At 39.4% G+C, this 24516-nt stretch overlaps 1 protein-coding gene across 1 annotated transcript in view; it reads left to right on the forward strand.

The window, feature by feature from the left end:
* The window catches only part of Drat (Death resistor Adh domain containing target), a 325067-nt gene that overhangs the window by 242053 nt on the left and 58498 nt on the right, over positions 1 to 24516 (forward strand). The window contains exon 6 of the mRNA XM_067141227.2: positions 18920 to 19073. Within this exon, the coding sequence (XP_066997328.1) occupies positions 18920 to 19073 (154 nt within the window). The remainder of the gene's footprint in view (positions 1 to 18919; positions 19074 to 24516) is intronic.

A 24516-nucleotide genomic window follows, 5' to 3' on the forward strand; every position in this document is an offset into this window, starting at 1 on the left:
CCTAGCCAGACGAATTAACAAATTAAGGTTAAAATTCCCACTCGGCCAAGAATCGAACCCGGAACCCTCTGTACCAGAAGGCAGAACGCTAACCACTTAGCCATGGAGCCGGACATCCTTAAGATGAACCACTGGCGAGTTGGCCGTGCGCGTAGAGGCAAAAAAATGAACCACTTTCTTTAAGTAATTGGTAATGTCCTTTCAGTTATCAATTATTTTTCCTTCATTCATAAACGACTCATGATACATTCCACTTTGAAGCAAAAGACGATCAGAGACTACATCATCTTCATGGAGTTGTAAAGTTTTGTCTTTGTTTGTATCACTCCCAAGTAGAAACTGCTCGAAATGAGGTAAGACTTTGTAAGATGATGTGTCAAAACGAGGAGCCAAACTTTTTTTTTACTATTTGTTTTACGTCGCACCGACAGATAGGTCTTATGGCAACGATGGGATAGGAAAGGTCTAGGAGTGGGAAGGAAGCACCCGTGGCCTTAATTAAGGTACAGCACCAGCATTCTCCTGGTATGAAAATGGAAAACCGCGGAAAACCATCTTCAGGGCTGCCGACAGTGGGATTCGAACCCACTATCTCCCGGATGCAAGCTCACAGCTGCGCGACCCTAACCGCATGGCCAACTCGCCCGGTGAGCCAAAAAATTAACATGGCTATCTATGATTGCAATCCGCCTCTGTAGTGTAGGGGTTAGTGTGATTAGCTGCCACCCCCTGACGCTCGGGTTCGATTTCCTCCTCTGGCACGAAATTTGAAAATTGGTATGAGGACTGGAATGGGGTCCACTCAGCCTCGGGTAGTCAAATGAGTAGAGGTGGTTCGATTCCCAACTCAGCCATCCTCGAAGCAGTGTTCCGTTGTTTCCCACTTCTTCTCCAGGCAAATGCCGGGATGGTACCTAACTTAAGACCACGGCCTCTTCCTTGTCTATCCCTTCCAATCAGGGTGCGAAATCGCAGGGTTGGGAAGGGAGGGTATTCCTCCCCACCGACGATTATTTCTCAAAGGTTCCTCCCCACTAAAATTGATCGAGTAGAGGAATGTAAAGGAAAATGTAGAGTGATAGTATACATATCACACCCTCGCACTGTATTCAGAAGTAAGAGATATTATTATTATTATTATTATTATTATTATTATTATTATTATTATTATTATTTCATTTGTAAATTTGTTCTTAATATTTTTTTTGCTAGGGGCTTTACGTCGCGCCGACACAGATAGGTCTTATGGCGACGATGGGATAGGAAAGGCCTAGGAGTTGGAAGGAAGCGGCCGTGGCCTTAATTAAGGTACAGCCCCAGCATTTGCCTGGTGTGAAAATGGGAAACCACGGAAAACCATTTTCAGGGCTGCCGATAGTGGGATTCGAACCTACTATCTCCCGGATGCAAGCTCACAGCCGCGCGCCTCTACGCGCACGGCCAACTCGCCCGGTCTTAATATTTTAAGCTGGAAGGTCTCCATATGTGATATGAGTAATTTGTTTTGTACAAGCGGATGGGAAAACAGTGCTATTTACAACTCGGAAAGTTTGCGTGAGTCATGTGGAACAGCCCCCAGAGTCTGACGACGCGGCGTGGTTTTATTGTCTGGGGACCCGGAAGAGGTTCGGGGCGTGGTTTCGAAATGGTACAGGGATCTTCCACTCATGATTGGATGGCCCGGACCAATCTAGACGTATCATGTGAGAGTAGGAGAAAGATGAGGTCCATTTAGGCATGTGTGAAAACAACGGAGAATACTTGCCTTAAAACCTTAAAACTTTTGTGGGATGTGATGTGTTTTACTGACCTACAAACTGTGGAGTGCTTAGGCATTTGGTATTATATCACTTGTGGCGGCTTGGTGTCTTATATGCTGGTGAAAGCTATTGGGTACTGTATTTAAGACTTTCCAGAATTTATGATCTGGAACAACAAGCATGTGTTGATCGAGTGAAAGTTTCTTTAAACCAAGTGTTAGAATCGGTGAACAGAGAATAATAAAGTTACAGTATCTATGTGATATAACAAGTGCTAATAATGAGAATATGCATGTCGTGTTGATACACAGAGACAGCGAAGGGTATTTATCTATATATAATATATGCTTCGTAATTAATGTTCATCGGCCTGACTACAAATGGTAGCTCGATCCTCGCGTTTGGTTTCCCACTGTTTCTGTTGTTGTCGATAATTGTGTAAATATGGAGTCTTCCAGCATTACTTTGTGAGTGTATTTTATGTGCATTTTGGTGTGTTGATGAGGTGCTCATGCACGGATATTATTCAGTATATAGTTAAGTTATTTTAGAATCAGTGGAGTTACTGATGAACCTAGGTGAAGTTCCTACCGATTTAGTCGTTTTCAGAAGGTTAGGTGAGGTCTGAAGCAGATGTACCAGTACGCAGATTTATGTACACGCCCTGGAAGAGAGAAACATCATGCTCTATTAAAATTTGAGGGATCCATTCCGGTGAACTCTGGCGCCCATACTATGGTTTTTTTAATTTATTTTATTTCAAGTATTTTATTAATTTACTTCAATTATATACTCATATATAATAATTAGTTTAGAGTAGAACACATTTAATACTGAAATTAATGTTTTTATGGTGTCTATTTCCATAATAACATCAGTAATATTAAACATAATATAGAAATAATAGAATGGCTACCAGAACTTGAGCAATAAAAGAACTTAGTGGTAGCAACTCCACACCTGCAGCCTATTGTTCATTTTTCACTCTGGTAAGACCATCTGAAATCCGGGCAAAAATATGACTTATTGAAGCCCTTTAAGCTCTAAGCACCTCGAGCTTGCACCACTCCTGTACTTTTTGGAAAGAGTGTGTTTCCAACAGGTATTCAATAGGACAATATTCACTTAAGAAGTGTACAAACTGACAAAGTTGTTCAGTCAGCACTTAGTCCTGGTGGAGGAAAGTTCCAGTAGTAAAGTATTATTGCTTCGCGCCTCGTTTGGACCTTCTTAAGAAATGATCAGTCTCTCATAAATTTCTCAGCCGATTTTCTTTCTGAGCCGATGAGATGACCTTCGATGTTAGACCCCTTAAAACAACAAGCAAGATTTTCTTTCTCCTTCGCTGCATCGATTTCTCTCTTACTCAGCAGAAAACCCTCCCGTCTGGATTTTAGATGAACTTGTCAGACATACCACTGCCAAGCCCGCCAGTGACGCCAGTCTGCAACCTGCAAGTTTGTACAAGGTAACGAACAGTCGAGGTTGAGAATCTAGAAATGAAACGCGCGGTAAAAAGTAAGAATAGTTTAATAACTAACTTCTTTAAAGCTGATAATGCTAATATACAGTCGCTACCAGACACTACGCAAGATCAGTGAAGACGATGTGCAGGAAAAATCCAATAAAAACCCAAATTTGATGAAATGTCACGTAAGGTGACTGCGGGATATCCTTTGTCAGATGACTGCAGAATGTTCTTTATCTAGTGAGCACAATGTCGTATGCAGCAATGAAGGTAATCCAGGATCATCAATGCTGGCGGCAACAGAGGAGTTTTCGAAGTCTTGACAGAAACATCGAGCCTGGGTGCTGTTTGCTACCAATGAAAAAGACTGCCAAGTAATGATGTGTAGTGTGTGCTAAACATTCGCAACACCAGTGTAAAATGGTAGGAATTTCATCTAATGATTTACCGTGGACGAAACACTGTGTAATGAGGAAAAATAAAAATACAAATCTGAACGCTGTTTATAAACACGAAAATAGCGTAATTCATTCTCACTGTGTGCAGCAGAATGAGATATGTAAGAAATAGGTTCTAGAAGCGTGTGCAGAGAGTGCTCGAAATGTGTAATCTATGTAAACTCCGAAATAAAAGTGAGATACTGCTGTTGAAGTGTTAAGGTCAGTTAATGTAGCAGCGAAAAGAGAGTAGAGTTTCCGTGATCACCCGGAGTTTATAAATCTACAGATCGCAAATGGCTTTGACATGGGGACACATCTTACTTAATACAGACAAGACTGCGGCGGCAATCACCAATTTTATTGCGAAAAAATTACGTTTAAATTAGTGAGTTTTATCGAAGTGACTGTTTTTCAATTTCTGTGGACGAGTCTACGGATAGGTTTTCTGAGAACATTTAATTTTGTATGTTACGTACGTTGACGGACAGAATGCTGATGCCAAGTCGTTGGAAGAGAACTCTGTCCAAGCCTTCCCAGAAGATGACATGGATATAGAAATACTCGAAGGTAAACTTGTGGGGTTAGGTTCTGATGCCGCTGCAGTGTTTACTGGGCGAAATGAAGGTGCTGCTGCTAGAATCAGGAGGAACGTATCTCCAAACTTGATCACCGTGCGTTGTATGGCTCATAGAATGCATCTTGTTTCAGAACAAGTTTTTGTTGTGAATGCTGTTCGTAATTTTGAATGCTTACTAGATGAACTTAATAAACTTTTCAGTAGACCTTCTGTAGCTGCTGAACTCAGACCTATTACGGCAGTCACAGGTATTTCAAGGTTCTTGAAAGTCAAAATCTCTTCCATTTTCGATGGATTTCAAGTGAGAAGGACTGTTTATTGGCAGTATACAAACAGTTACCTTGCATCATGCAGTAACTAATCTGCGAATCTGAAAACAGTGAAGTATTGAGTAAAAATCGTTGCAAATTTGCGGGCCTGTACAGAAATTTGTCGCAAAAAAGTTATGTTGGTGGTTTTTTGTTAGATGTATCGTGTATACCGTCCCTCATAAGTACAACAACGGAAAAGAAATCGGTTTCTGATGGTGTAAACGAAAACAAGCTTAATTCTGCAATGGGCTAAGTGCAGAGCCTTGCTTGATGCAGACCTACTTTAACTGACAAATTTTCTGTGGACCCACATGGACTGCGTAGAGATGTTTAGAACCTTTTTCCCCTTAAGGGCCCACCAAATTAGATCCCGCGGCACTCGGTCATAGGCCTTTTCCAAATCTACGAAGACCATCTTTTCTGGTCTTTTCTGTGCAGGCAGATTTTTTCAATGAGCATTCAGAGGGCAAAAAGAAAACGGTATCAGCTGTTTATCTAAAACCAAATCAAACCCCATGGCGCAACAGCCCAGAAGGGCTTTGGCTTACCAAGAAACCGCTGCTCAACCCGAAGACCTGCAGATTATGAGGTGCCGTGTAGTCAGCACGACGAATTCTCTCGGCCGTCATTCTTGACTTTGTAGACCGGGACCGTTATCTCACCGTCAGATAGTTTCTCAGTGTAATCACGTAGGCGAGTGTACCTCGAACCAGCCCTCAGATCCAAGTAAAAATCCCTAACCTGGAATCGAACCCGGGGCCTCCGGGAAAGAGACAGGCACGCTACGCCTACACCACGGGGTCGGCTTAGTTGTTCATCTACCAGGCATAAATCCAAGCTGATTTTCCGAGATGCAAATCTCTTCCCTTAGCCTCCCTTCGATTACTTTCTCCCATAGTTTTAGAGCATTACAAAGTAATTTAATCTCTAGGTAATTAGCACAATATGCTCTTTCTCTAATCCTTAGGAATTTTCCCATCAAACATAATTTTATCGAAAAGGTCTGTAAATCACTTGATTCCTCCGTCCTTCATGCTCTTCCAAGTTTCAAAGGGGAGACCATCCGCGTTCGGGGCTTTTCCATTCTTCAGTCTTCCCATAACTTAGCTTTATTCATATCTGCAAAATGTACCGGATGCACAAGACCTAGATTGATTGGAAGTTCTTCACAGGAAACTCTTCGATTTCTAGCGGCTCTTAACTTACCTCCTCCTTTGTCAAGACAGAATTTTGCTTATCCTTAATGCATATCATGTGTGATATGTCTTTTTTGTCTTTGCCTTAATTTTGCCTGTCTAAAGATCTCCTTTTCCTCTTGCTTTGTTTCTGCATGATCATGTGTATGTTCTCTGCCCTTACTTACTGCTTTCTTCACTTATCTCTTAGCCTCACGGTGTTTTAGGTGGATCTCCAGATTGTTGACACGTTTTGAAACAGATCTCTTTAATTGCAAGTTGGACTTCTGCATTTCACAATCAATTTTTTTTTTTTTAACTCTTTCCCTTTCTTTGACCAAGAACTTCCTTTGCAGTTTCCCTGACCACTGATGACACATTGCGCCAAGCTTGTTCAGCATTGCCTTCATCATCAAAACCCAGTAAGACATCTGTCTGTTGAAGTTCTTCCTCGAGAGTTTCAATCATATCCCCCTGTAATCTCCACCGCTTAGTTCTTATAGGCATTTCTTGTCTCTTTGTACTTGGATCATAAGCCTGAGCTGTTAGGAGAATTTTTTTCACCCTCTTTATTCCTCATTCCATAACCCTATCCTCTATGGGATCTCTCAAATCATAATCTTTCCTGCCTCACATGGTCATTTAGATCTCCAGCCACTATTATTAATTTGTAATGCTGGGTAATTTTGCTTAGGACCACAAGTCAGACCAGAACTCTTTCTTGATGCTCGAATGACATTCAACTTGTGGGACATAAACACCGACCACATTCAGGGCTTCACTTTCTAGCATGATGTTAATAGATAAGATTTGGTCATTCACTCTGTTTATTTCTACAAGTTTCTCTTAAGAATTTTGGTCAAGCACAATGCCAATTCCGTTCTGATCTTCAACCTTTCCATCTGCTCTCCTGGATGCAAGAAATATTTTCTTGCTCGAGTTTCTGAAAACTCATAACTTTTCCCTGCTGGGTTCCGATGTTTCAAATTACAAACCTGATGTTCTGAACTTGCTTCTTTAGCCTCATATGTCTAATATTGTGAAGTAGCCCTTTCTCATTTCTCATGACCTCCAGACGATGAAACACGCGTCATTATTGAAGGACGCCCTAGCATTTGCATTTGGTACTGTTAGAGACTGATCCATATTAGATTTGGTAAAAACGTCTATGGCCGGCTTCCTGCCTTACTCCAGGCCTCCTCCTTTATCCGGACTTGGGACTGGCAACAGTAGCTACCGAACTACTAAGTTCACCCCGCAGCACCTGCAGGCCGGGTATAACGACACTGTCTGTGTAAATAAAATAATAATTTTGCCTGTAAACTTCAAATGTTTATGTCAAGTTTTATATTTACCTCGTATTAGTTAGCCTCTACGAAAGTCGAAAGTCGGTTCGGTTCAATTTTTTGTCTGTCTGTCTGTCTGTCTGTCTGTCTGTCTGGGAATACAGCTTCACAACGTTTCCTGAAACTCGGTATTTAAGTTTAGGCTACCGGTATATCGTCGTTGCACCTGCAAAAACTGTCGTGTAATAATGTGGAAGACACTCGATGTTTATCCCCGCCAGCGTACTAGAGCTTCAAAATCTGAAAATGTACGTAGCAATGCGAAGATTTCCGAATGGCATACTGACGCTTCATGCTGCGAATAGGAATGAACGAACTGACCTGAATCTTTAGCTACCGGCACTGCAACTACACGCCATCAATTGTGTAGAAGACTCCTAGAATATGAATTTAATAATAAAATATATAGGGTGACCAGACGGCCCTTTTTTTTTTAACGGGCTTGTCCTTTTCTTTAGTATGTGGTTCCGTTGTCCCGGCAAAACCTTAAGGGGGTGCTTATTGTCCATTTTCATAGACTTTGATTCCAATTCTCCCTTTTTATAAATTCATAGCTTCATTACTGTATGTTCGGACATGATTTGTTATATTTTGAAGTTGAAAACATCCATACTATGACTAGTAAGAACTATTATCCACCATTGTAAAAGCATTCTCTTTGCGATAAGTTCGAAATGCTAAAATGACTTGCAGCACTGCTATATCAAGCGTGTATGTGGCTGGAAAGTGGTTTCACTCGGGATTTAAAAGAAGAATATCCTTTCTTGAGAGAAGTCGCAACAGCAAACAAGTTGTTATGTACAGTGTGCCGTTCGCTTTTAACTTAGATATGTTTTGGCCTACTTGGAATTAGCATAAACAATTTAGCGTCGACAGTTTTGCGTCAACAAAAATCCGACACCGTAACCACATATTAACCAGTGTACGTCATATGGATGGAAGAACGATACCATTTTGATGGATAGAAAGGCGTGTTTTCGGAAGACATTGATGTTGGACTTATTAGACTTTTATGACAGGCTGTAAACAAAGCAATCGCGAATAATTTTTAACGGGAAAAGATTACGGAGATAAGAGGAGAACTTGCCTTAATTTTTTTAGCGGAGTATACTAGAATTTTATTTATGAGAATATTATTTTGTATATTTTAGGGGGCGATGTATTATTATAATTAAAAATATAATAGTTTACAAGTAAGTAGCTTTACGTCGCACCGACACAGATAGGTCTTATGGCGACGATGGGACAGGAAAGGGCTGGAAGTGGGAAGGAAGTGGCCGTGGCCTTATTTAAGGTACAGCCCCAGCATTTGCCTTGTGTGAAAATGGGAAACCACGAAAAACCATTTTCAGGGCTGCCGACAGTGGGGCTCGAACCCACTATCTTCCGAATACTGGATACTGGCCGCACTTAAACGACTGCAGCTATCGAGCTCGGTAATATAGTTTATGATTGCAAATAGGATGAGGGTAGTTGATAATATATCACGTCCAAAATAATAGCTTAGATTACTGAAATCTCCGGATAAAATGCACCCTCCTAAAAAAAATGAAAGTTATGAAACATATTTAAGATTCAACCACTGACCAATAATTAATTAAAATTAACACCGCAGAAGGAACAGAAAATTATGTATTTTGACTTATCGGAACGTTTTATCTCTCTTGTGAAAGGATAGATTCATTATCTGTACCCCCTGCATGTCGTAAGAGGCTACTAAGAGGAAAACAGCCAAAGAATCTGAACTCACCCTCTCGTCTTCCAAGCCCCACAACAAATCCATGACTCACGTATATCCGTGTAGCAGAGAAATTCACATATATTGTTTTCGAATGTCGCGAAGGCTGTCCTGACTTAAAACAACGTTTGAACAAGTAGAAATATAAACTGGCAGCCTCTCTTCCAGTTCAAGTCAAGATGTTAAATCAATTCTTGCGAAAAAATGCAATGGGGAAGTTAAATGATGAAAGAAAATGTCTTGCATCGCAAGAAGGATTGCTTGCATTCCATGCAGCGAAATACAGCCTCTGTTTGAGATCCATGGTCTGCATTTCTCCAATAGTGAAAAATTTGTTTCATAAAAGAAAATACATGTGGATGAATAAAGTGCAAATCAATTTTTGTGAATTTCGTGTGACAAATAGCAGCTGAACTGAAAGAAGCCGAATATAACTTATTACAGCTGTGGTGGAGACATCAAACCATAGAGGTTTGTAGTGGGTGCCCATCCTTATTAAATACTTCATCTAGACTGAAGGTGCACAGGTAAAAGTATTACTGAGTTCCAGAACATAACAGGAGAAACAATAGAACTGCTTGCAAATCTTATCAGAGATATTTTGCGAAAGCACCAGCTGACTGAGAAAATTATCGCGTTTTCTTCAGATAGCTGCTACACCAGTTGAGGTGGTACCCAATGCATTTTCAAGACTGAGAAAGGAGTTTAAAAATGAACATTCTTGGTACTGGGTGTGCTGCTCACATTGGTCATAATGGTGTCCATACAAGTAGCCTACTGACATTTTGCCTATTGATATCGAAACAGTTACAAATAAAATACCGTACTTCAGCATTTCCATATTTTCACCCACCAAAGAGTGGAAGTGAAAAAATTCCTTGAATTTGTAGAAATTCAATCAATCAATCAATCAATCAATACTGATCTGCATATAGGACAGTCGCTCAGGTGGCAGATTCCCTATCTGTTGTTTTCCTAGCCTTTTCTTAAATGATTTCAATGACATTGGACATTTATTGAACATCTCCCTTGGTAAGTTATTCCAATCCCTAACTCCCCTTCTTATAAATGAATATTTGCCCCAATTTGTCCTCTTGTATTCCAACTTTATCTTCATATTGTGATCTTTCCTACTTTTAAAGACTCCACTCAAAATTATTTGTCTACAAATGTCATTCCACACCATTTCTCTGCTGACAGCTTGGAGCATACCACTCAGTCGAGCAGCTCGTCTCCTTTCTCCCAGTTTTTCCCAGCCCAAACTTTGCAACATTTTTGTAATGCTACTCTTTTGTCGGAAATCACCCAGAACAAATCGAGCTGCTTTTCTTTGGATTTTTTCCAGTTCTTGAATCAAGTAATCCTGGTGAGGGTCTCATACACTGGAACCTTACTCTAGTTGGGGTCTTACCAGAGACTTATAAGCCTTCTCCTTTACATCCTTACTACAACCCCTAAACACCCTCATAACCATGTGCAGAGATCTGTATCCTTTATTTACAATCCCATTAATGTGATTACTCCAATGAAGATATTTCCTTAATTAACACCCAGATACTTACAATGATCCCCAAAAGGAACTTTCACCCCATCAACGCAGTAATTAAAACTCAGAGGACTTTTGCTATTTGTGAAACTCACAACCTGACTTTTAACTCCGTTTATCATCATACCATTGCCTACTGTCCATCTCACAATATTATCGAGGTCTCTTTGCAGTTGCTCACAATCTTGTAACTTGTTTATTACACTATAGAGAATAACATCATCTGCAAAAAGCCTTACCTGTGATTCCACTCCTTTACTCATATCATTTATATATATATAAGAAAACAAAAAGGTCCAATAATACTGCCTTGAGGAATTCCCCTCTTAATTATTACAGGGTCAGATAAAGCTTCGCCTACTCTAATTCTCTGAGATCTATTTCCTAGAAATATAGCAACCCATTCAGTCACTCTTCTGTCTAGTCCAATTGCACTCATTTTTGCCAGTAGTCTTCCATGATCCACCCTATCAAATGCTTTAGACAGGTCGATCGTGATACAGACCATTTGACCTCCAGAATCCAAAATATCTGCTATATCTTGCTGGAATCCTACAAGTTGAACTTCAGTGGAATAACCTTTCCTAAAACCGAATTGCCTTCTATCAAACCAGTTATTAATTTCACAAACATGTCTAATGTAATGAGAAAGAATGCCTTCCCAAAGCTTACATGCAACACATGTCAATTTACTGGCCTGTAATTTTCAGCTTTATGTCTATCACCCTTTCCTTTATATACAGGGGCTACTATAGCAACTCTCCATTCATTTGGTATAGCTCCTTCAACCAAACAATAATCAAATAAGTACTTCAGATATGGTACTATATCCCAACCCATTGTCTTTAGTATATGTCCAGAAATCTTATCAATTCCAGCTGCTTTTCTAGTTTTCAAATTTTGTATCTTATTGTAAATATCATTGTTATCATATGTAAATTTTAATACTTCTTTAGCATCAGTCACCTCCTCTATCTGGACATTTTCCTTGTAACCAACAATCTTTACATACTGCTGACTGAATATTTCTGCCTTTTGAAGATCCTCACATACACACTCTCCTTGTTAATTAATTATTCCTGGAATGTCCTTTTTGGAACCTGTTTCTGGCTTAATGTAGGCTACCTATACATACCCTTCCATTTTTCACTAAAATTTGTATGTCTGCCAATTATGCTTGCCATCATGTTATCCTTAGCTGCCTTCTTTGCTAGATTCAATTTCCTAGTAAGTTCCTTCAATTTCTCCTTACTTCCACAGCCATTTCTAACTCAACTTCTTTCCAATCTGCACCTCCTTCTTAGTCTCTTTACTTCTCTATTATAATAAGATGGGTCTTTACCACTCCTTACCACCTTTAAAGGTACAAACCTGTTTTCACATTCCTCAACAATTTCTTTAAACCCATCTGAGAGTCTGTTTACATTCTTATTTACCGTTTTCCACGATCGTAATTAGTTTTTAAAAAGTGCCTCATGCCTGCTTTATCAGCCATATGGTACTGGCTAATAGTCCTACTTTTAAAACCTTCCTTTCTGTCACATTTATTTTTAACTACGACAAAAACAGCTTCGTGATTACTAATACCATCTATTACTTCGATTTCTCTATAGAGCTCATCTGGTTTTATCAGCACCACGTCCAGGATATTTTTTCCCTCTAGTTGGTTCCGTCACTTTCTGAATCAGGTGTTCTTCCCATATTAACTTATTTGCCATTTGTTGGTCATGCTTCCTGTCGTTCGCATTTCCTTCCCAATCGACTTTTGGTAAATTAAGATCTCCCGCTACAATCACATTTCTTTCCATATTGTTTCCCACATAGCTGATTATCTTATCAGATAATTCTGAATCCGTGTCAGCACTACCCTTTCCCGGTCTGTACACTCCAAAGACATCAAGTTGCCTATTACCTTTAGAAATGAGCCTTACACCTAGAATTTCATGTTTCTTATCTTTAACTTTTTCGTAGCTTACAAATTCTTCTTTCACCAGAATGCATACTCACACTCCCACCATTCCTATCCTATCTCTACGATACACACTCCAGTTCTGTGAGAACATTTCTGCATCCATTATATCATTTGTCAGCCATGATTCAACTCCTATTACAATATCTGTTAAATATATATCTATTAAGTTACTTAATTCTATTCCTTTCTTTACAATACTTCTACAGTTCAACACTAACATTATAATGTCATCCCTACTTGACTTCCAGATCTCTGTACCCTTATCACCGCTCCCTAGACAACACCGCTTCCCTGAATGTATCTCCCTGTTACCCTTCTAAACAAATTTCCTAACTTATACGTACCACTGCGATTTAAGTGAAGGCCATCTGAGCGCAGATCCCTATCTCCTACCCACCCATTAGGATCTAGAAATTTCACTCCCTGTTTCCCACATACTCACTCCATAGTCTCATTTAAATCCCCAGTATCCCTCCTACACAGTATTCCACTGATAACAACCTCCGCTTTCTTAAACTTCACCCATGCTGCATTTACCAGATCCCACACATCGCCAACTATGTTGGTACTTATATTAGCTTGCCTTATGTTGTTGGTACCAACATGAAAAACTACCACCTTCTTCTTCCCCTCCTCCTTCTCTTCTCCTTTTCTCAGCATCTGCCTCAACCTAATTCCTGGATAACACCCTACCCTGGTTCCCTTTCCTCCACACACTTTCCCCACGAGTCTACAAATGGAATCCCCTATGACCAGAGCCTCAAACCCTACCCACCTCATTTGATCCCCTCCCCTCCTTGGCTATTACCTGCAGCTCAAAACGCTGAAGGCTTGACGTTCACTAAGCCAACCATTGAAAAGAGGTGACCTAAGTCTAGTGGTAACCAATGTCTTGATCCTAGGATACGCCACTGGCCTGGAAGTAGATATATATACAGTAAGTCAAGTTAGAAGTTAAAATAACACATTAAAATATGCAAACAGGACTAAAATAGAGGCAATGGGATAAAATCACAGTTAACACAAATACACTAAGACAAAGGACATTATTACACACAATAAAAAAGACCACTCTCCCTCATAAAATGGATGACAAGGTCTGCTGACTGTTCGTCATCTCGCAGGATGAAGGAGATGGTACTCGGGAGTTTTAGCCTACAGCGTAGATCGACCAGGTCTACACACTCCATAAGGATGTGCACCACGGTAAGATGATTGCCGCAAGTACACACCAGAGGGGATTCACTTTTCAGGAAATAGGAGTGAGTTACTATACCGTGGCTAATCCGAAGACGACATAATACCACTGCTTCCCTCCGAGAAGCTCGAAGGGAATTCCTCCACACCTTTGTTGTACCTTTATCGCTCTCAGCTTATTTGGAAGTGCAGTGGCCTGCCAGTCCAACTCCCAATGAGACATAACCAAATGTCTCAGCTGAAAGTGAATATCACTTGATGGAACCTTAGAAGGCAACGGAGGCAGTGTAACTGCCTCCTTGACAGCCTTATCTTTAACTCATTTCCCTCTTCACCCATGTGGCTTGGGAGCCACATAAACATGATTCTGGTGCTGGCATCCGAACACCCAGACAGCAGGTCCTGGATCTGCTGCACCAGAGGGTGCTGAGTAAAACAGGTATCAATAGACTGTTGCGAGCTCAAGGAGTCAGCACACAGAAGAAAGTACCGGCGCTCATCGGACAGTGCATAGCGCAGAGCATCACAGATAGCATAGAGCTTTGCTATATACACACTACAGGTTTCCAAGAGAGCAAAAAGAAACCTATCATTGTCGACAATAAATGCACAGCTCATCTTCGTTTCTGTCCTCAAACCATCCATGTAAACGATGACTGAACCTGGATACCGGCCAACAACGAACAGGAAAAGCCTCCGATAAATCAAAGGGACCGTGTTTTCCTTCGAGCCACTGTGCAGATCCAGGATTATTTCAGGTCGTCGTATTATCCATGGAGGTACCCCACTTGGTTGTCGGACAGGACAAAAACTGAAGGTATATCAAACAATCTCTGACTGCTATCCAAGCGTATTCTAACCGGCCAGGATAAACAGCGTACAGCCGACAGTTTCCATTGTGGAATACGCAAGGATAGCTTGGGTGAAGTGGCATTTGTCGCAAATTTGCAGCATACGACAGAAGCATTTGCTGGTGCCTCAGTTGTAAAGGCAGCACATCAGATTCAGCAAGCAGGCTAGCAATAGGGCTTGTATGAAAAGCTCCCATCTACTGTAGACCTGCTGAGCCATATGCTGCACTGTTGTAGTCAAACCTGGATAAATATGTGCACTGTAAAATCATAGGAGCACTGTGCAGTCAGCCTCCCCAGATAGTGCTGCTAAGAAACTTCAAGATATTCAGCTTCTTGGTGTATTGCACTTTTAACTGCCGCACATGTGGCTCCCATGATGATTTGCTATTGAAAAGGAGCCCAAGAAATCGGTGTCAACTACGGGAAGAGCGACATTTCCTAAATCAAGCTCAGAAAGCGGGTGAAGATTGCGCTGGTGGCAAAAGTGGCCAACACTTTGGGCAAACTTTAAAGGAATCATTTGGGAAGGAGAGAAGAGATTTGTACCTGTTAAGAAGGGTAAAATGACCTCAGCTCAGACCCTGTTTATTATACAAGAGAAATAAGAAATGTGAAAGGAAAATATAGAATAATAAACAGAGAGTAAACAGGGTGGAGAGAATAGAGAAAGTAGAAAACAGCTAATGAAAGAACTTAATAGAGTGAAAGAGAATTACATGAATGTCATACTTCATGGGGGTAATGACCACAAAGGGAAATTGAGAAAGATGTATTCATATATTTCATATATTAGGAATCAAAAGGAAAAAGAATCCAAATTCCCACAATGGTGAGAGAAGGGAGTGAACATTTTTTAACAGATATTGAGAAAGCAAATCTACTTAGTAGGGAATTCATAGATTCAGTATAAGATAGTCAAGAGTTGGAAACCAAAACAGGGAGAGACACATAAAGAAACAAGAAGCTTCTCATTCACAAATGAGGATAATTTCAGAGAAATCCAACTGCTTTAGTAAGGAAAAGCAGCAGGGAGTGATCAAATGACTGGGGAGGTATTAAAGACAATGGGGTGGTACCTAGTGCCTTATTTAAAAAAATTCTTTGACTATGTCATAAATAATAGTGTAATACCAAAGTAATGGAAGGTATCCATAATAATACCTATTTATAAAGGAAAGGGTGATGAAAGGAAACCTGAGAACTACAGACCAGTCAGCCTGACCAGTGCAGTTTGTAAAATACTGGAGAGTTTAATAGCAAAGTACGTGAGAGGGGTATATGAAGATAAAAATTGGTTCATGAGGAGCCAGTATGGATTTAGAAAGAAATTTTCTTGTGAGGCACAACTGGTGGGATTTCAGCAGGACTTATCAGATCAGTTGGATTCAGGAGGCCAGTTGGATTGCATAGCCATAAACCTTTTCAAAGCATTTGACAGAGTGGAACATGGAATATTATTTTTTTTAAACTGGAGGGAATAGGATTGGACATAAGGGTTATACGTTGGATAAGAACATTTCTAAATTCAAGAGTTCAGAAAGTCAAGGTAGGAAACCATATATCACAGGAAGAGAAAGTTTGGAAGGGAAATTGCACAGGGTAGTGTAATCGGTCCATTACTTTTCTTAATATACACAAACGATTTAAGGAACATTGTAACATCAAAAATAAGATTGTACACAGATGACATAACTGTTTCTAGGGAAATAAATAACATTGAGGATTGTTCAGAATTACAAAGGGACCATGACAGTATCCAACAATGGGTTGAAGAGATTAATATGAAGGTTAATGGAGCCAAATCTACTGTTACAACATGTACAAACAGGAGCTTAAATACTGAATTAAATTATACTTTGGATGAGGTAATTTTCCCAAGAGATGGCAAGAGCAAATACTTAGGTGTGAGATTTGAAAATAATTTGCACTAGAAGGGTCATGCTGATGACATTGTTGGAAAAGCATACAGATCATTACATGTCTTATGAGGCTACTTGAAGGATGCAACAAAGAAGTAAAAGAGAATAGTTACTTAAGTATTGTTCGTCCATTATTGGAATATGCAAACAGTGTTGGGAATCCTCACCAGGAATACATAATAAAAGAAATGGATGGAGTGCAAAAGAAAGCAGCAAGATTTGTAACAGGAAATTTCAGGAGAAAAAGTAGTGTACAGTATCAGAAATGTTAGAGAAAATTAGACTTATAGGAATATATAGAGCCTATACAGGAGAAGAAGCATGGGGAGAAATCTGTGAGAGGCTTCAGTTGTAAAATAATTACATCGGCAGGGCTGACCACAAGTATAAAATTAGAAGGGATTTTAGCAGAAGCGATTGGGGTAAATTTTCATTCATTGGGAAGGACATGAAGGAGTGGAACAGTTTGCCAGGGGGAGTGATTGATCCTTTTCCAACATCTGTACAGATATATTTAAGAAAAGAATAAACAGCAACAAAGAAAAGAAATGAAATGTTAGAGGGCATTTGACCTGTGCAGGTAAATAAAGAATTTTTGTGAACTGTGAATAAATTAATTCCAACCCCCGATCTATGGAGTTTGGACAGCCAAAGTAGGGAACTGCCTGTAGGGGTGAAGTACAGCAGGGACTTTGCGTGCCCTCTGATTGCTATGGTAGCTGCAAAGGCCCTTCAGGAACTTTGAAAAGCGGTGGCAAAAGGATCTGATTAAGACGCAGAATTTCATTACGTTTGTTAGGTACCAAAATGGTAAGAAACAAAAAATGCAACATAAATTTTTGTCATATAGCAGTTGTATAGTATTATTTGAAGTAATTCCACATACTGTATATTAGTTGATAATTTTTGTAAGTAGAGAAGGTATGAGTAGAATTTTGTAAATAATTTAAATTCATTAAGGATGGGCTGTGTGTTTAATAGAAAAATTGTTAGTGTAAATTGTATAAAACTGTATTTTAGGAAAATGTCTTCTTCTTTTGTTAATTTAAAATTGAGTGCTTGATAATGTATTTTTGTGTTCCATTTGCCACCGAGGTAAACACCTCATTTGCAATAAAGTGATTTTGATTTTTGATTTGATGATCACTGGATCACACAACACCCAGGTTAACTCATTACAATTTACCAAGTTGGTGATATTTTTCAGGCAGTTTATATCAAGGTAGCTTCTGTTAGGAAAACAGTCAATTCCTTCAAATCTACAAGTCTTTTCCCCAAAAATCGTTTGGCTTTTGGAGATGCCTTCATCAGTGACTGAGCTAGAGTTAGAGAAGCTTTTTGAAGAAACTGATTGGGAAAATGATGCTGGACCATCTTGTAATATGCAGAATAATGAATGTGCCCAGATTCAAATCATAAATGATCTGACAAAAGACAAGAATCAAACCACACTCAATACCTCAGCAAAATACAATCTTCCGAGCCCAAAAGACTACAGAGGAAAAATTAGAACAGATCAAAATCATCAGCAATAATGACATACACACCTTTCATAAAAGCACTCATGGAAAGTAAGAAAACAGTTAGTCAAAGACTCAAGAGTATGGCAGGAAGAAGAAGAAGATAACATGACGAAAATATTTCATGATGATGCCTGTATTTACTGTAACTGCCTCTACTCAAAATCTAAATATCATGAAAAGTGGATTCAATGCCAGAGCTGCCAACTTTGGGCTCATACTGAATACCCTGGGATTGAAAATTCCAATATGGGAATCAATATCTATATCTAAGATTGACAGTCGAGCAAACACATAATTATGTATGTGAACTATACAAGTCAATGTGTAGAATACATAAATAAATTCTCATCTTTAAGCAGCATTGTTTTCACTCTTCGCACAAAGTTGAGCACTTTTCATTAAAATCAACCTGCAGGAAATACTGGTGTTTCACATAAGCAGTTACCTCATTTCTATATGAGGTAAATTAACAAGGAACAGTTTGAGGTGATTTGCAATAATAAAATACCAATTTTAGACCAAGAAATCTAACAAACAAAAATTGCACATGCACTTAAGCAGTCTTACCCAATTTCCAGTACCAGTAAGTTGGCTAATAGCCAACTTGCATAGTTTTCTCAGTTTCCTCATTAATGACTGGCAGCTCAAACATTAAGCAGTTCCATCCCCACCGACAGTAATCCAATTTATGACTGTCTTCTTTCGCCTCTGCTGTGACCAGTAACATGCCTGCTTTGTCAGTGACAGTCCATGTGGAGTACTTAAAAAGCGTGCCAGTCTCGTTGCTTGCTCTCAGTGGCCTCATAACTAAACGTTAATATTTAACAATGCTGTGTCTCGAGTTGGTGAAATCCTGGCACTCCAATGTAAATACAGCTGGCCAGCTAGGCTTCAAAAGTGTTCTGGTCGTTAATGAGCAAATTGAAAGAACTATAACTTCAAACATTTTCAAGTATTAAATAATGTACAGTAATTGACATTATGTAAATATTTTTGATGTGCAGTAGAGAAAGAAGCAAGACCATTTTCTGCTTTTGTTCCAAATCTATTATCGGATTCTTTGTTAGTTATTTAATCTTCTGTTCTTTACTAGGTCTTTGCAAGATCCTCATTGTGGGGACTGGAGGTCTTGCTTTATGGACTTTGCGCATTGCCGCTCATCATTTCAGGAACGCCAGTTCTCGAGTGTCCATAACTGTGGCTTCCCTCAAGGACGAAGGTTTCCTCTTGGCCAAAGAATGTGATAAGTATGATATCTGTACAGAATTTTAATTATTATTCGATTAATCTGGATGTTTTTATGATACCATATTAAAACCAGTTATTTCCACTACCTTTTTCTACAGAAAATAGTGTACAAATTTACTGGTCTGGCAGTCCAAATTAAATGGTTGAACTGATGGAAAATATGAATAGGTATTTTACCTTACTTCATGCACTCCAGGAGATATTGCAGTATGATATTTTCCTTCTTTATCTAACCCAGGAATGCAGCCTATATTTTGACATTTAATGAAGTATGAAATATAAATAGCTGCCTTGTGGTATGCAGTCTTTGATGGATGGTGGTTTGTAGAGAATCATCATCATCACCATCATTGGTTTGCCCTTCCAGCGAGCCAGGTATGGTGTTTGAAACCAAGCGTCTTCCAAAGTTGCCTATTCAAAAACATTTCGTTGTCCAAGACAGATTCCCAATTCCATCCTCTTCTCTCCACATCTTCCCTCAGTTGGTCCATCCATCTTCTTCTTGGTCTTCCAGCTGGTCTTCTACCTGTTATTCTCTTTTCCAAATAAGCACATGGTAACCTTGTGCTATTCATTCGTTTAACATGCCCAAACCATTTAAGTCTAGATGACCTAAGTCTTTCCTCCAACGATTCATTTAGACCTAGGTTAGATCGGATCTCATCATTTTTCACATGATCAAGTCGGGTCTTTTGGAGGGCAGTTCTAAGAAATTTCATTTCACAGGCTTGAATCCTACTACAATCATTTGATGTTAGTGTGCAGGTTACCAGAGAATATGTAAGGATGGGAATGAAATATGACTTGTACAGGGTCATTTTTGTTCTTCTCATCCCATAGTAGGTGTCTAATGATACTGTAAAAGTTAGAGCCTTTGGTTACTCTGTTTGTTATTTCTATCTCAGCTCTGTTCTTACTAGCCATTACTCTTCCTAAATAACTAAATTGGTGTACTACTTCAACGTGGTGGTCCTGTATTTTTATGTTGCATTCTGTATTATGTCTGCTGATTTTCAATGCTACTGTTTTTGATGAGTTCAATTTCATTCCATAATCATCAAACTTCTTACACCATGCATTCAGATTATTTTGCACTCCCTTCTTTGTTTCATCCCATATTGCTACATTGTCTTCAAACACCAGAGCATGAAGATCTTTATTACCTTTTCCTTTTAGTTCCTTTAAAGTAGTATCCATAACTGCTATGAATAGAAGAGGTGTTGTACTACTTTGGTTGTATTGAACCATTCAGAGTGACCATCTCCAATTCTGACACAGCTTTTACAATTAGTATATAGCATTTGGATCTTCCTAATAAGGTACTCCGGTACACCAAGTTTTCTAAGACTTTTCCAAATAGTTGACCGAGGAACATTATCATACGTCTTTTCAAGGTCCATAAACACAATAATGAGGTCTTTTCCTCTTTCCCAGTGTTTCTCTGACAACATCCCAAAGTAAATATCAGATCTGTTGTGCTTCTTCCAGTCCTAAAGCCATGTTGTTCCTCTTTTAAGATAGGCTCTAGTATATCCCTTACTCTGGCTTCAATGATCTTCTCCATAATTTTAAGGCCATGTGATAAGAGGGTAATGCCTCTGTAATTTTCACTTTTCCTTCTACTCCCTTTCTTAACGATAGGAAGTATCACCCCTTTTGTTCAATCTTCAGATATTTTGTTATCCTTCCATATTGTTCTGAGAACTCTATACAGCCACTGTATTCCTGATGGACCAGCAGCTTTAATCATGTCAGCCGTAATTTCATCAGCTCCTGCTGACTTACCACTTCTCATCCTATGGAGACCTTGCTCTACTTCTGTCCATGTAATTGGGATATCTTCCTCTATTGTTTTCTGTCTTACATCCTCAACAGAGATCTCTTTATGGCCATTTAGGAGCTTGTCAAAATACTGCCCCATTGTATCCGTGATATCTTTCATATTGCGAACTATATTCCCATCTGCTGTCTCCAGAGCTGTAATTGCTTCTTTATCTGATCTTTCACTTTTTACTATTCCATATATCATTTTCATATTCCATTTACTGTCTTCTTCCACTTTAGTTGTAAATTCTTTCCAACTTTTCTCTTTTTCTTCCCGTACAATTCTCTTGACTTCCAACTTTCTGTATCTATATTCCTTTGCCATCTCTTCCAATTTATTGTTGTCTATTTGGTCGCTCTTGATTCTTCTGTCAGACTTAGCCACATCAAGAACTTTTTTGGCTTTATTCCTTTTCATTATGGCTTCTTTCACTTTATCATTCCACCAAGATGTTCTTTCCTCTCTCACCCTTCTGCTTGTTCTTCCACGTATTTTATCTGCACTACCAACCAGACTTGCCTTAAAATCATTCCATTCTTCATTACCTTTCTTTATGTCTGTTATTGGTGTTTTAGCTCTGATTTCCTCTTGAAACTGCTGTTTGACTTCCACATCTTTCAATTTCCAGTCTTTAATTCATGGTTTTTTCTTCTTGTTTACTTTAATAATAGGTTTGGTGACTCTTAGGTCTGCAATGAGGAGTCTATGGTCACTATCAAGGCTCTCACTTTTACATCATGCACCTTTTCTCCACTTGACCTATCTGTGATGATAAGGTCTTTCACTGATCTATACTGACCATCCCAGCTGTATCTCGTTGTCTTGTGGCTATCCCGTTTCTGAAACCACGAGTTCTTCACCAGAAGTTGATTTCGTGTACATACATCAAGCAGAAGTTCACCCTCCTCATTCCTATTACCAAATCCATATGGATCAATAATGCCTTCATAACCTGACCTATCAGTTCCTACCTGGGCATTAAAATCTCCAATTATCATTATGTTCTCTTCATCAATGATGTCCTCTAGTTTTTCTAGGAAGCTTGCTTTTTGGTCATCACTACAACCCTGCTGGGGAGCATAAACTTGGATTACAGTTTGAGTTTCTCCATTTAGGCATATTTTAGCTTTGATTAATCTCTCATTGATGAAGGAGACATCTGTTACACTATCAATGTCTTTATGGAGTATAAAACCAACTCCATTCCTCGCCACTGCAGGATTACCACTCCAGTATAATTTATATCCGTCCTCTAACATTCTTGTGTTGCAACCTTTCCATTGGTTTCACTTAGCCCTAGGATGTGAATATGTCTATGGTTCATTAAATCCGTGATTCCTTTGCATTTTCCTGTTAGAGTCATAACGTTTAAGGTTCCAATCCGAAGCGTGTTTCTATGATTGGTTCTTCTCGTGCACCTTGAATGAACATCGGACATGACGTCATCATTAGTTCTAAGAGTACTTGAAGTATTGTCGACATTCAGAATATGTTTCTTTCCGAGGCTCCTTTTTGTTTTGAAAGCAACTGCATTGTACTCCTGTACTGACTTGCTAGGCCTAACGTACTAGAGGATTTTCTTTCAGGGTGGTCTCCCTTAGCCTTTGGCAGTCCCCTGCCTCACTGCAAGGCAGCAGGTGATGAATTTATGTGTTATTTCCCACACAAAGGTCTCATCTTATCCAACCTTCTAAGGGAAAACTCCTCTGCTCACAGCTATTGGTTTCCCTTAGTTTGCCTGGTTTGGTATCGACCGCCAGGCTCTCAGCCAGAGAGTCGCAGATAGTACCGTCTACTGTCACATACGATAGCAGAATATATTCTGACCTGACTACATTTGTAGAGAATATTGATCTGAATTAACTTCAAGCTGACTTTCAAAAATGTTCTAATAGTGTAATATAGACCTCCTTGAAGGTATCACCACCTTGACGAAGGCAAAATATATTTTGCTGGGTATTTTGGATGCTTGCATGTTCAAATGATCCTTAGAGCTATGCCAGCATGAGCATGTGCTCCTGGTAGAGCCACCTGAGCTGGACAGTTCTAAGGTTATGATCCAGACTAAGAGTGTTACCCTGGTCCTCCAGGTTTGTGGGTGGGGTTGGCTTAGGGTTAGCTCCCCTACCGCATAAAAAGAAAAAACATTGTTATGGATACCTTAAGATTGCCTAAAGTAAAATCAGATAACTTGGTGCCAGCCCAGTGAGAAAAATGGCTAAAGAGAGGGGAAAACTGATATTGTATTAGCAACTTGGAATGTGAAGACAATGAAGAGACCTGGCAAGTTGAAGGAATTAAAGAACGAATTGGATAAGTATGGAGTGAAGATAGCAGCATTGCAGGAACTAAGATGGAAGGATAAAGGGATGATAGTGTCTGGTCAATATATCCTGATGTACAGTGGAGGAGAAGAAGTCAGTAAGAGTACAGGATTTCTCATACAAATGATTTAATGCAATCAAAGAATGATAGGATGTGCTTTTGGAGACTTTGGGCAAACTTCTCTAACATTAAACTGTTCTGTGTGTATGCCCCTGCAGAGGAGGCAGGAGATGAGGAGAAAGATGCATTTTACACCAAATTGAAGAAAGAAATCAACAAACTTCAAAGACATGACCTGAAAATGATCCTTGGAGATCTAAATGCAAAGAATGGAAGAGAAGAGTACCCCAAGACACTAGGGAAGTACAACAAGTGGACACAATGAATGAGAAGATTGTGAAATTCAGTATGAAATTCACTATGAAGAAGGGCAAGACAATGTTGATAACAAAAGGTAACAGGGTGCGAAAATAAATAATTATTGGAGGTCAGAACCTTGAAATAGTAGACAGCTTCAAATACCTAGGAAGTGAACTAATGCAAAATCCAAGGGTGGATATAGAGGTTAGCAAATGAGTGCTACAGACAAATTCATTCTGCCAGAAGGTATAGAATCTAGTTTGGAAGAAGGAGGTACCAAGGAAGTATAAGAAACTGATGTACCCATATTGACATAAGCAGCAGAGACCTGGGCGGTGACAAGAACAGAGGAGAGTAAAATTCAAACAACTGAAATGAAATTCATAAGAAATGTGAAACAGAAGACAAGGAAAGTCAGAGTGAAGAGAAATAAAGGTGTCAAGAAGGAAACTGGAGTAAAAAAGTTGAATGGCAGAATTGAGAACAATAGGCTATGATGATTTGGACACACAAAAGAACGGAGGAGGAAAGGATACCGAAACAGATGATATAAATTACTGTAAGTTTGAGGGAAAGAAAGCAAGATGGATAGAGTTGATAAAGATCAGTATCAAAAGAAGGAACCTTGAATGGAACAGAATTACAGAAGAATGGTAGGAGGGGAGAGGAAGGTGGAGAAGTACCACAAATGCCCCATCCCAGCATTTGCTAGATAAGGGGAAATTATAATTATGGTGAAATGTCACACAAACATCTTGGAGAAGGCCACTAGGATGAACATGCTGGATGTGAACTCACCAGTGCCACTGAAAAAAATAAAAGCTATGGAGAAAGGAAAATGCAATTTACTTTATGTCACACCGACATGAATAGGTCATATAATCAATCAATCAATCAATCAATCAATCAATCAATCAATCAATCAATCAATC

The sequence above is a fragment of the Anabrus simplex genome, chromosome 2 (genome assembly GCF_040414725.1).
Source record: "Anabrus simplex isolate iqAnaSimp1 chromosome 2, ASM4041472v1, whole genome shotgun sequence".
NCBI lineage: Eukaryota > Metazoa > Arthropoda > Insecta > Orthoptera > Tettigoniidae > Anabrus > Anabrus simplex.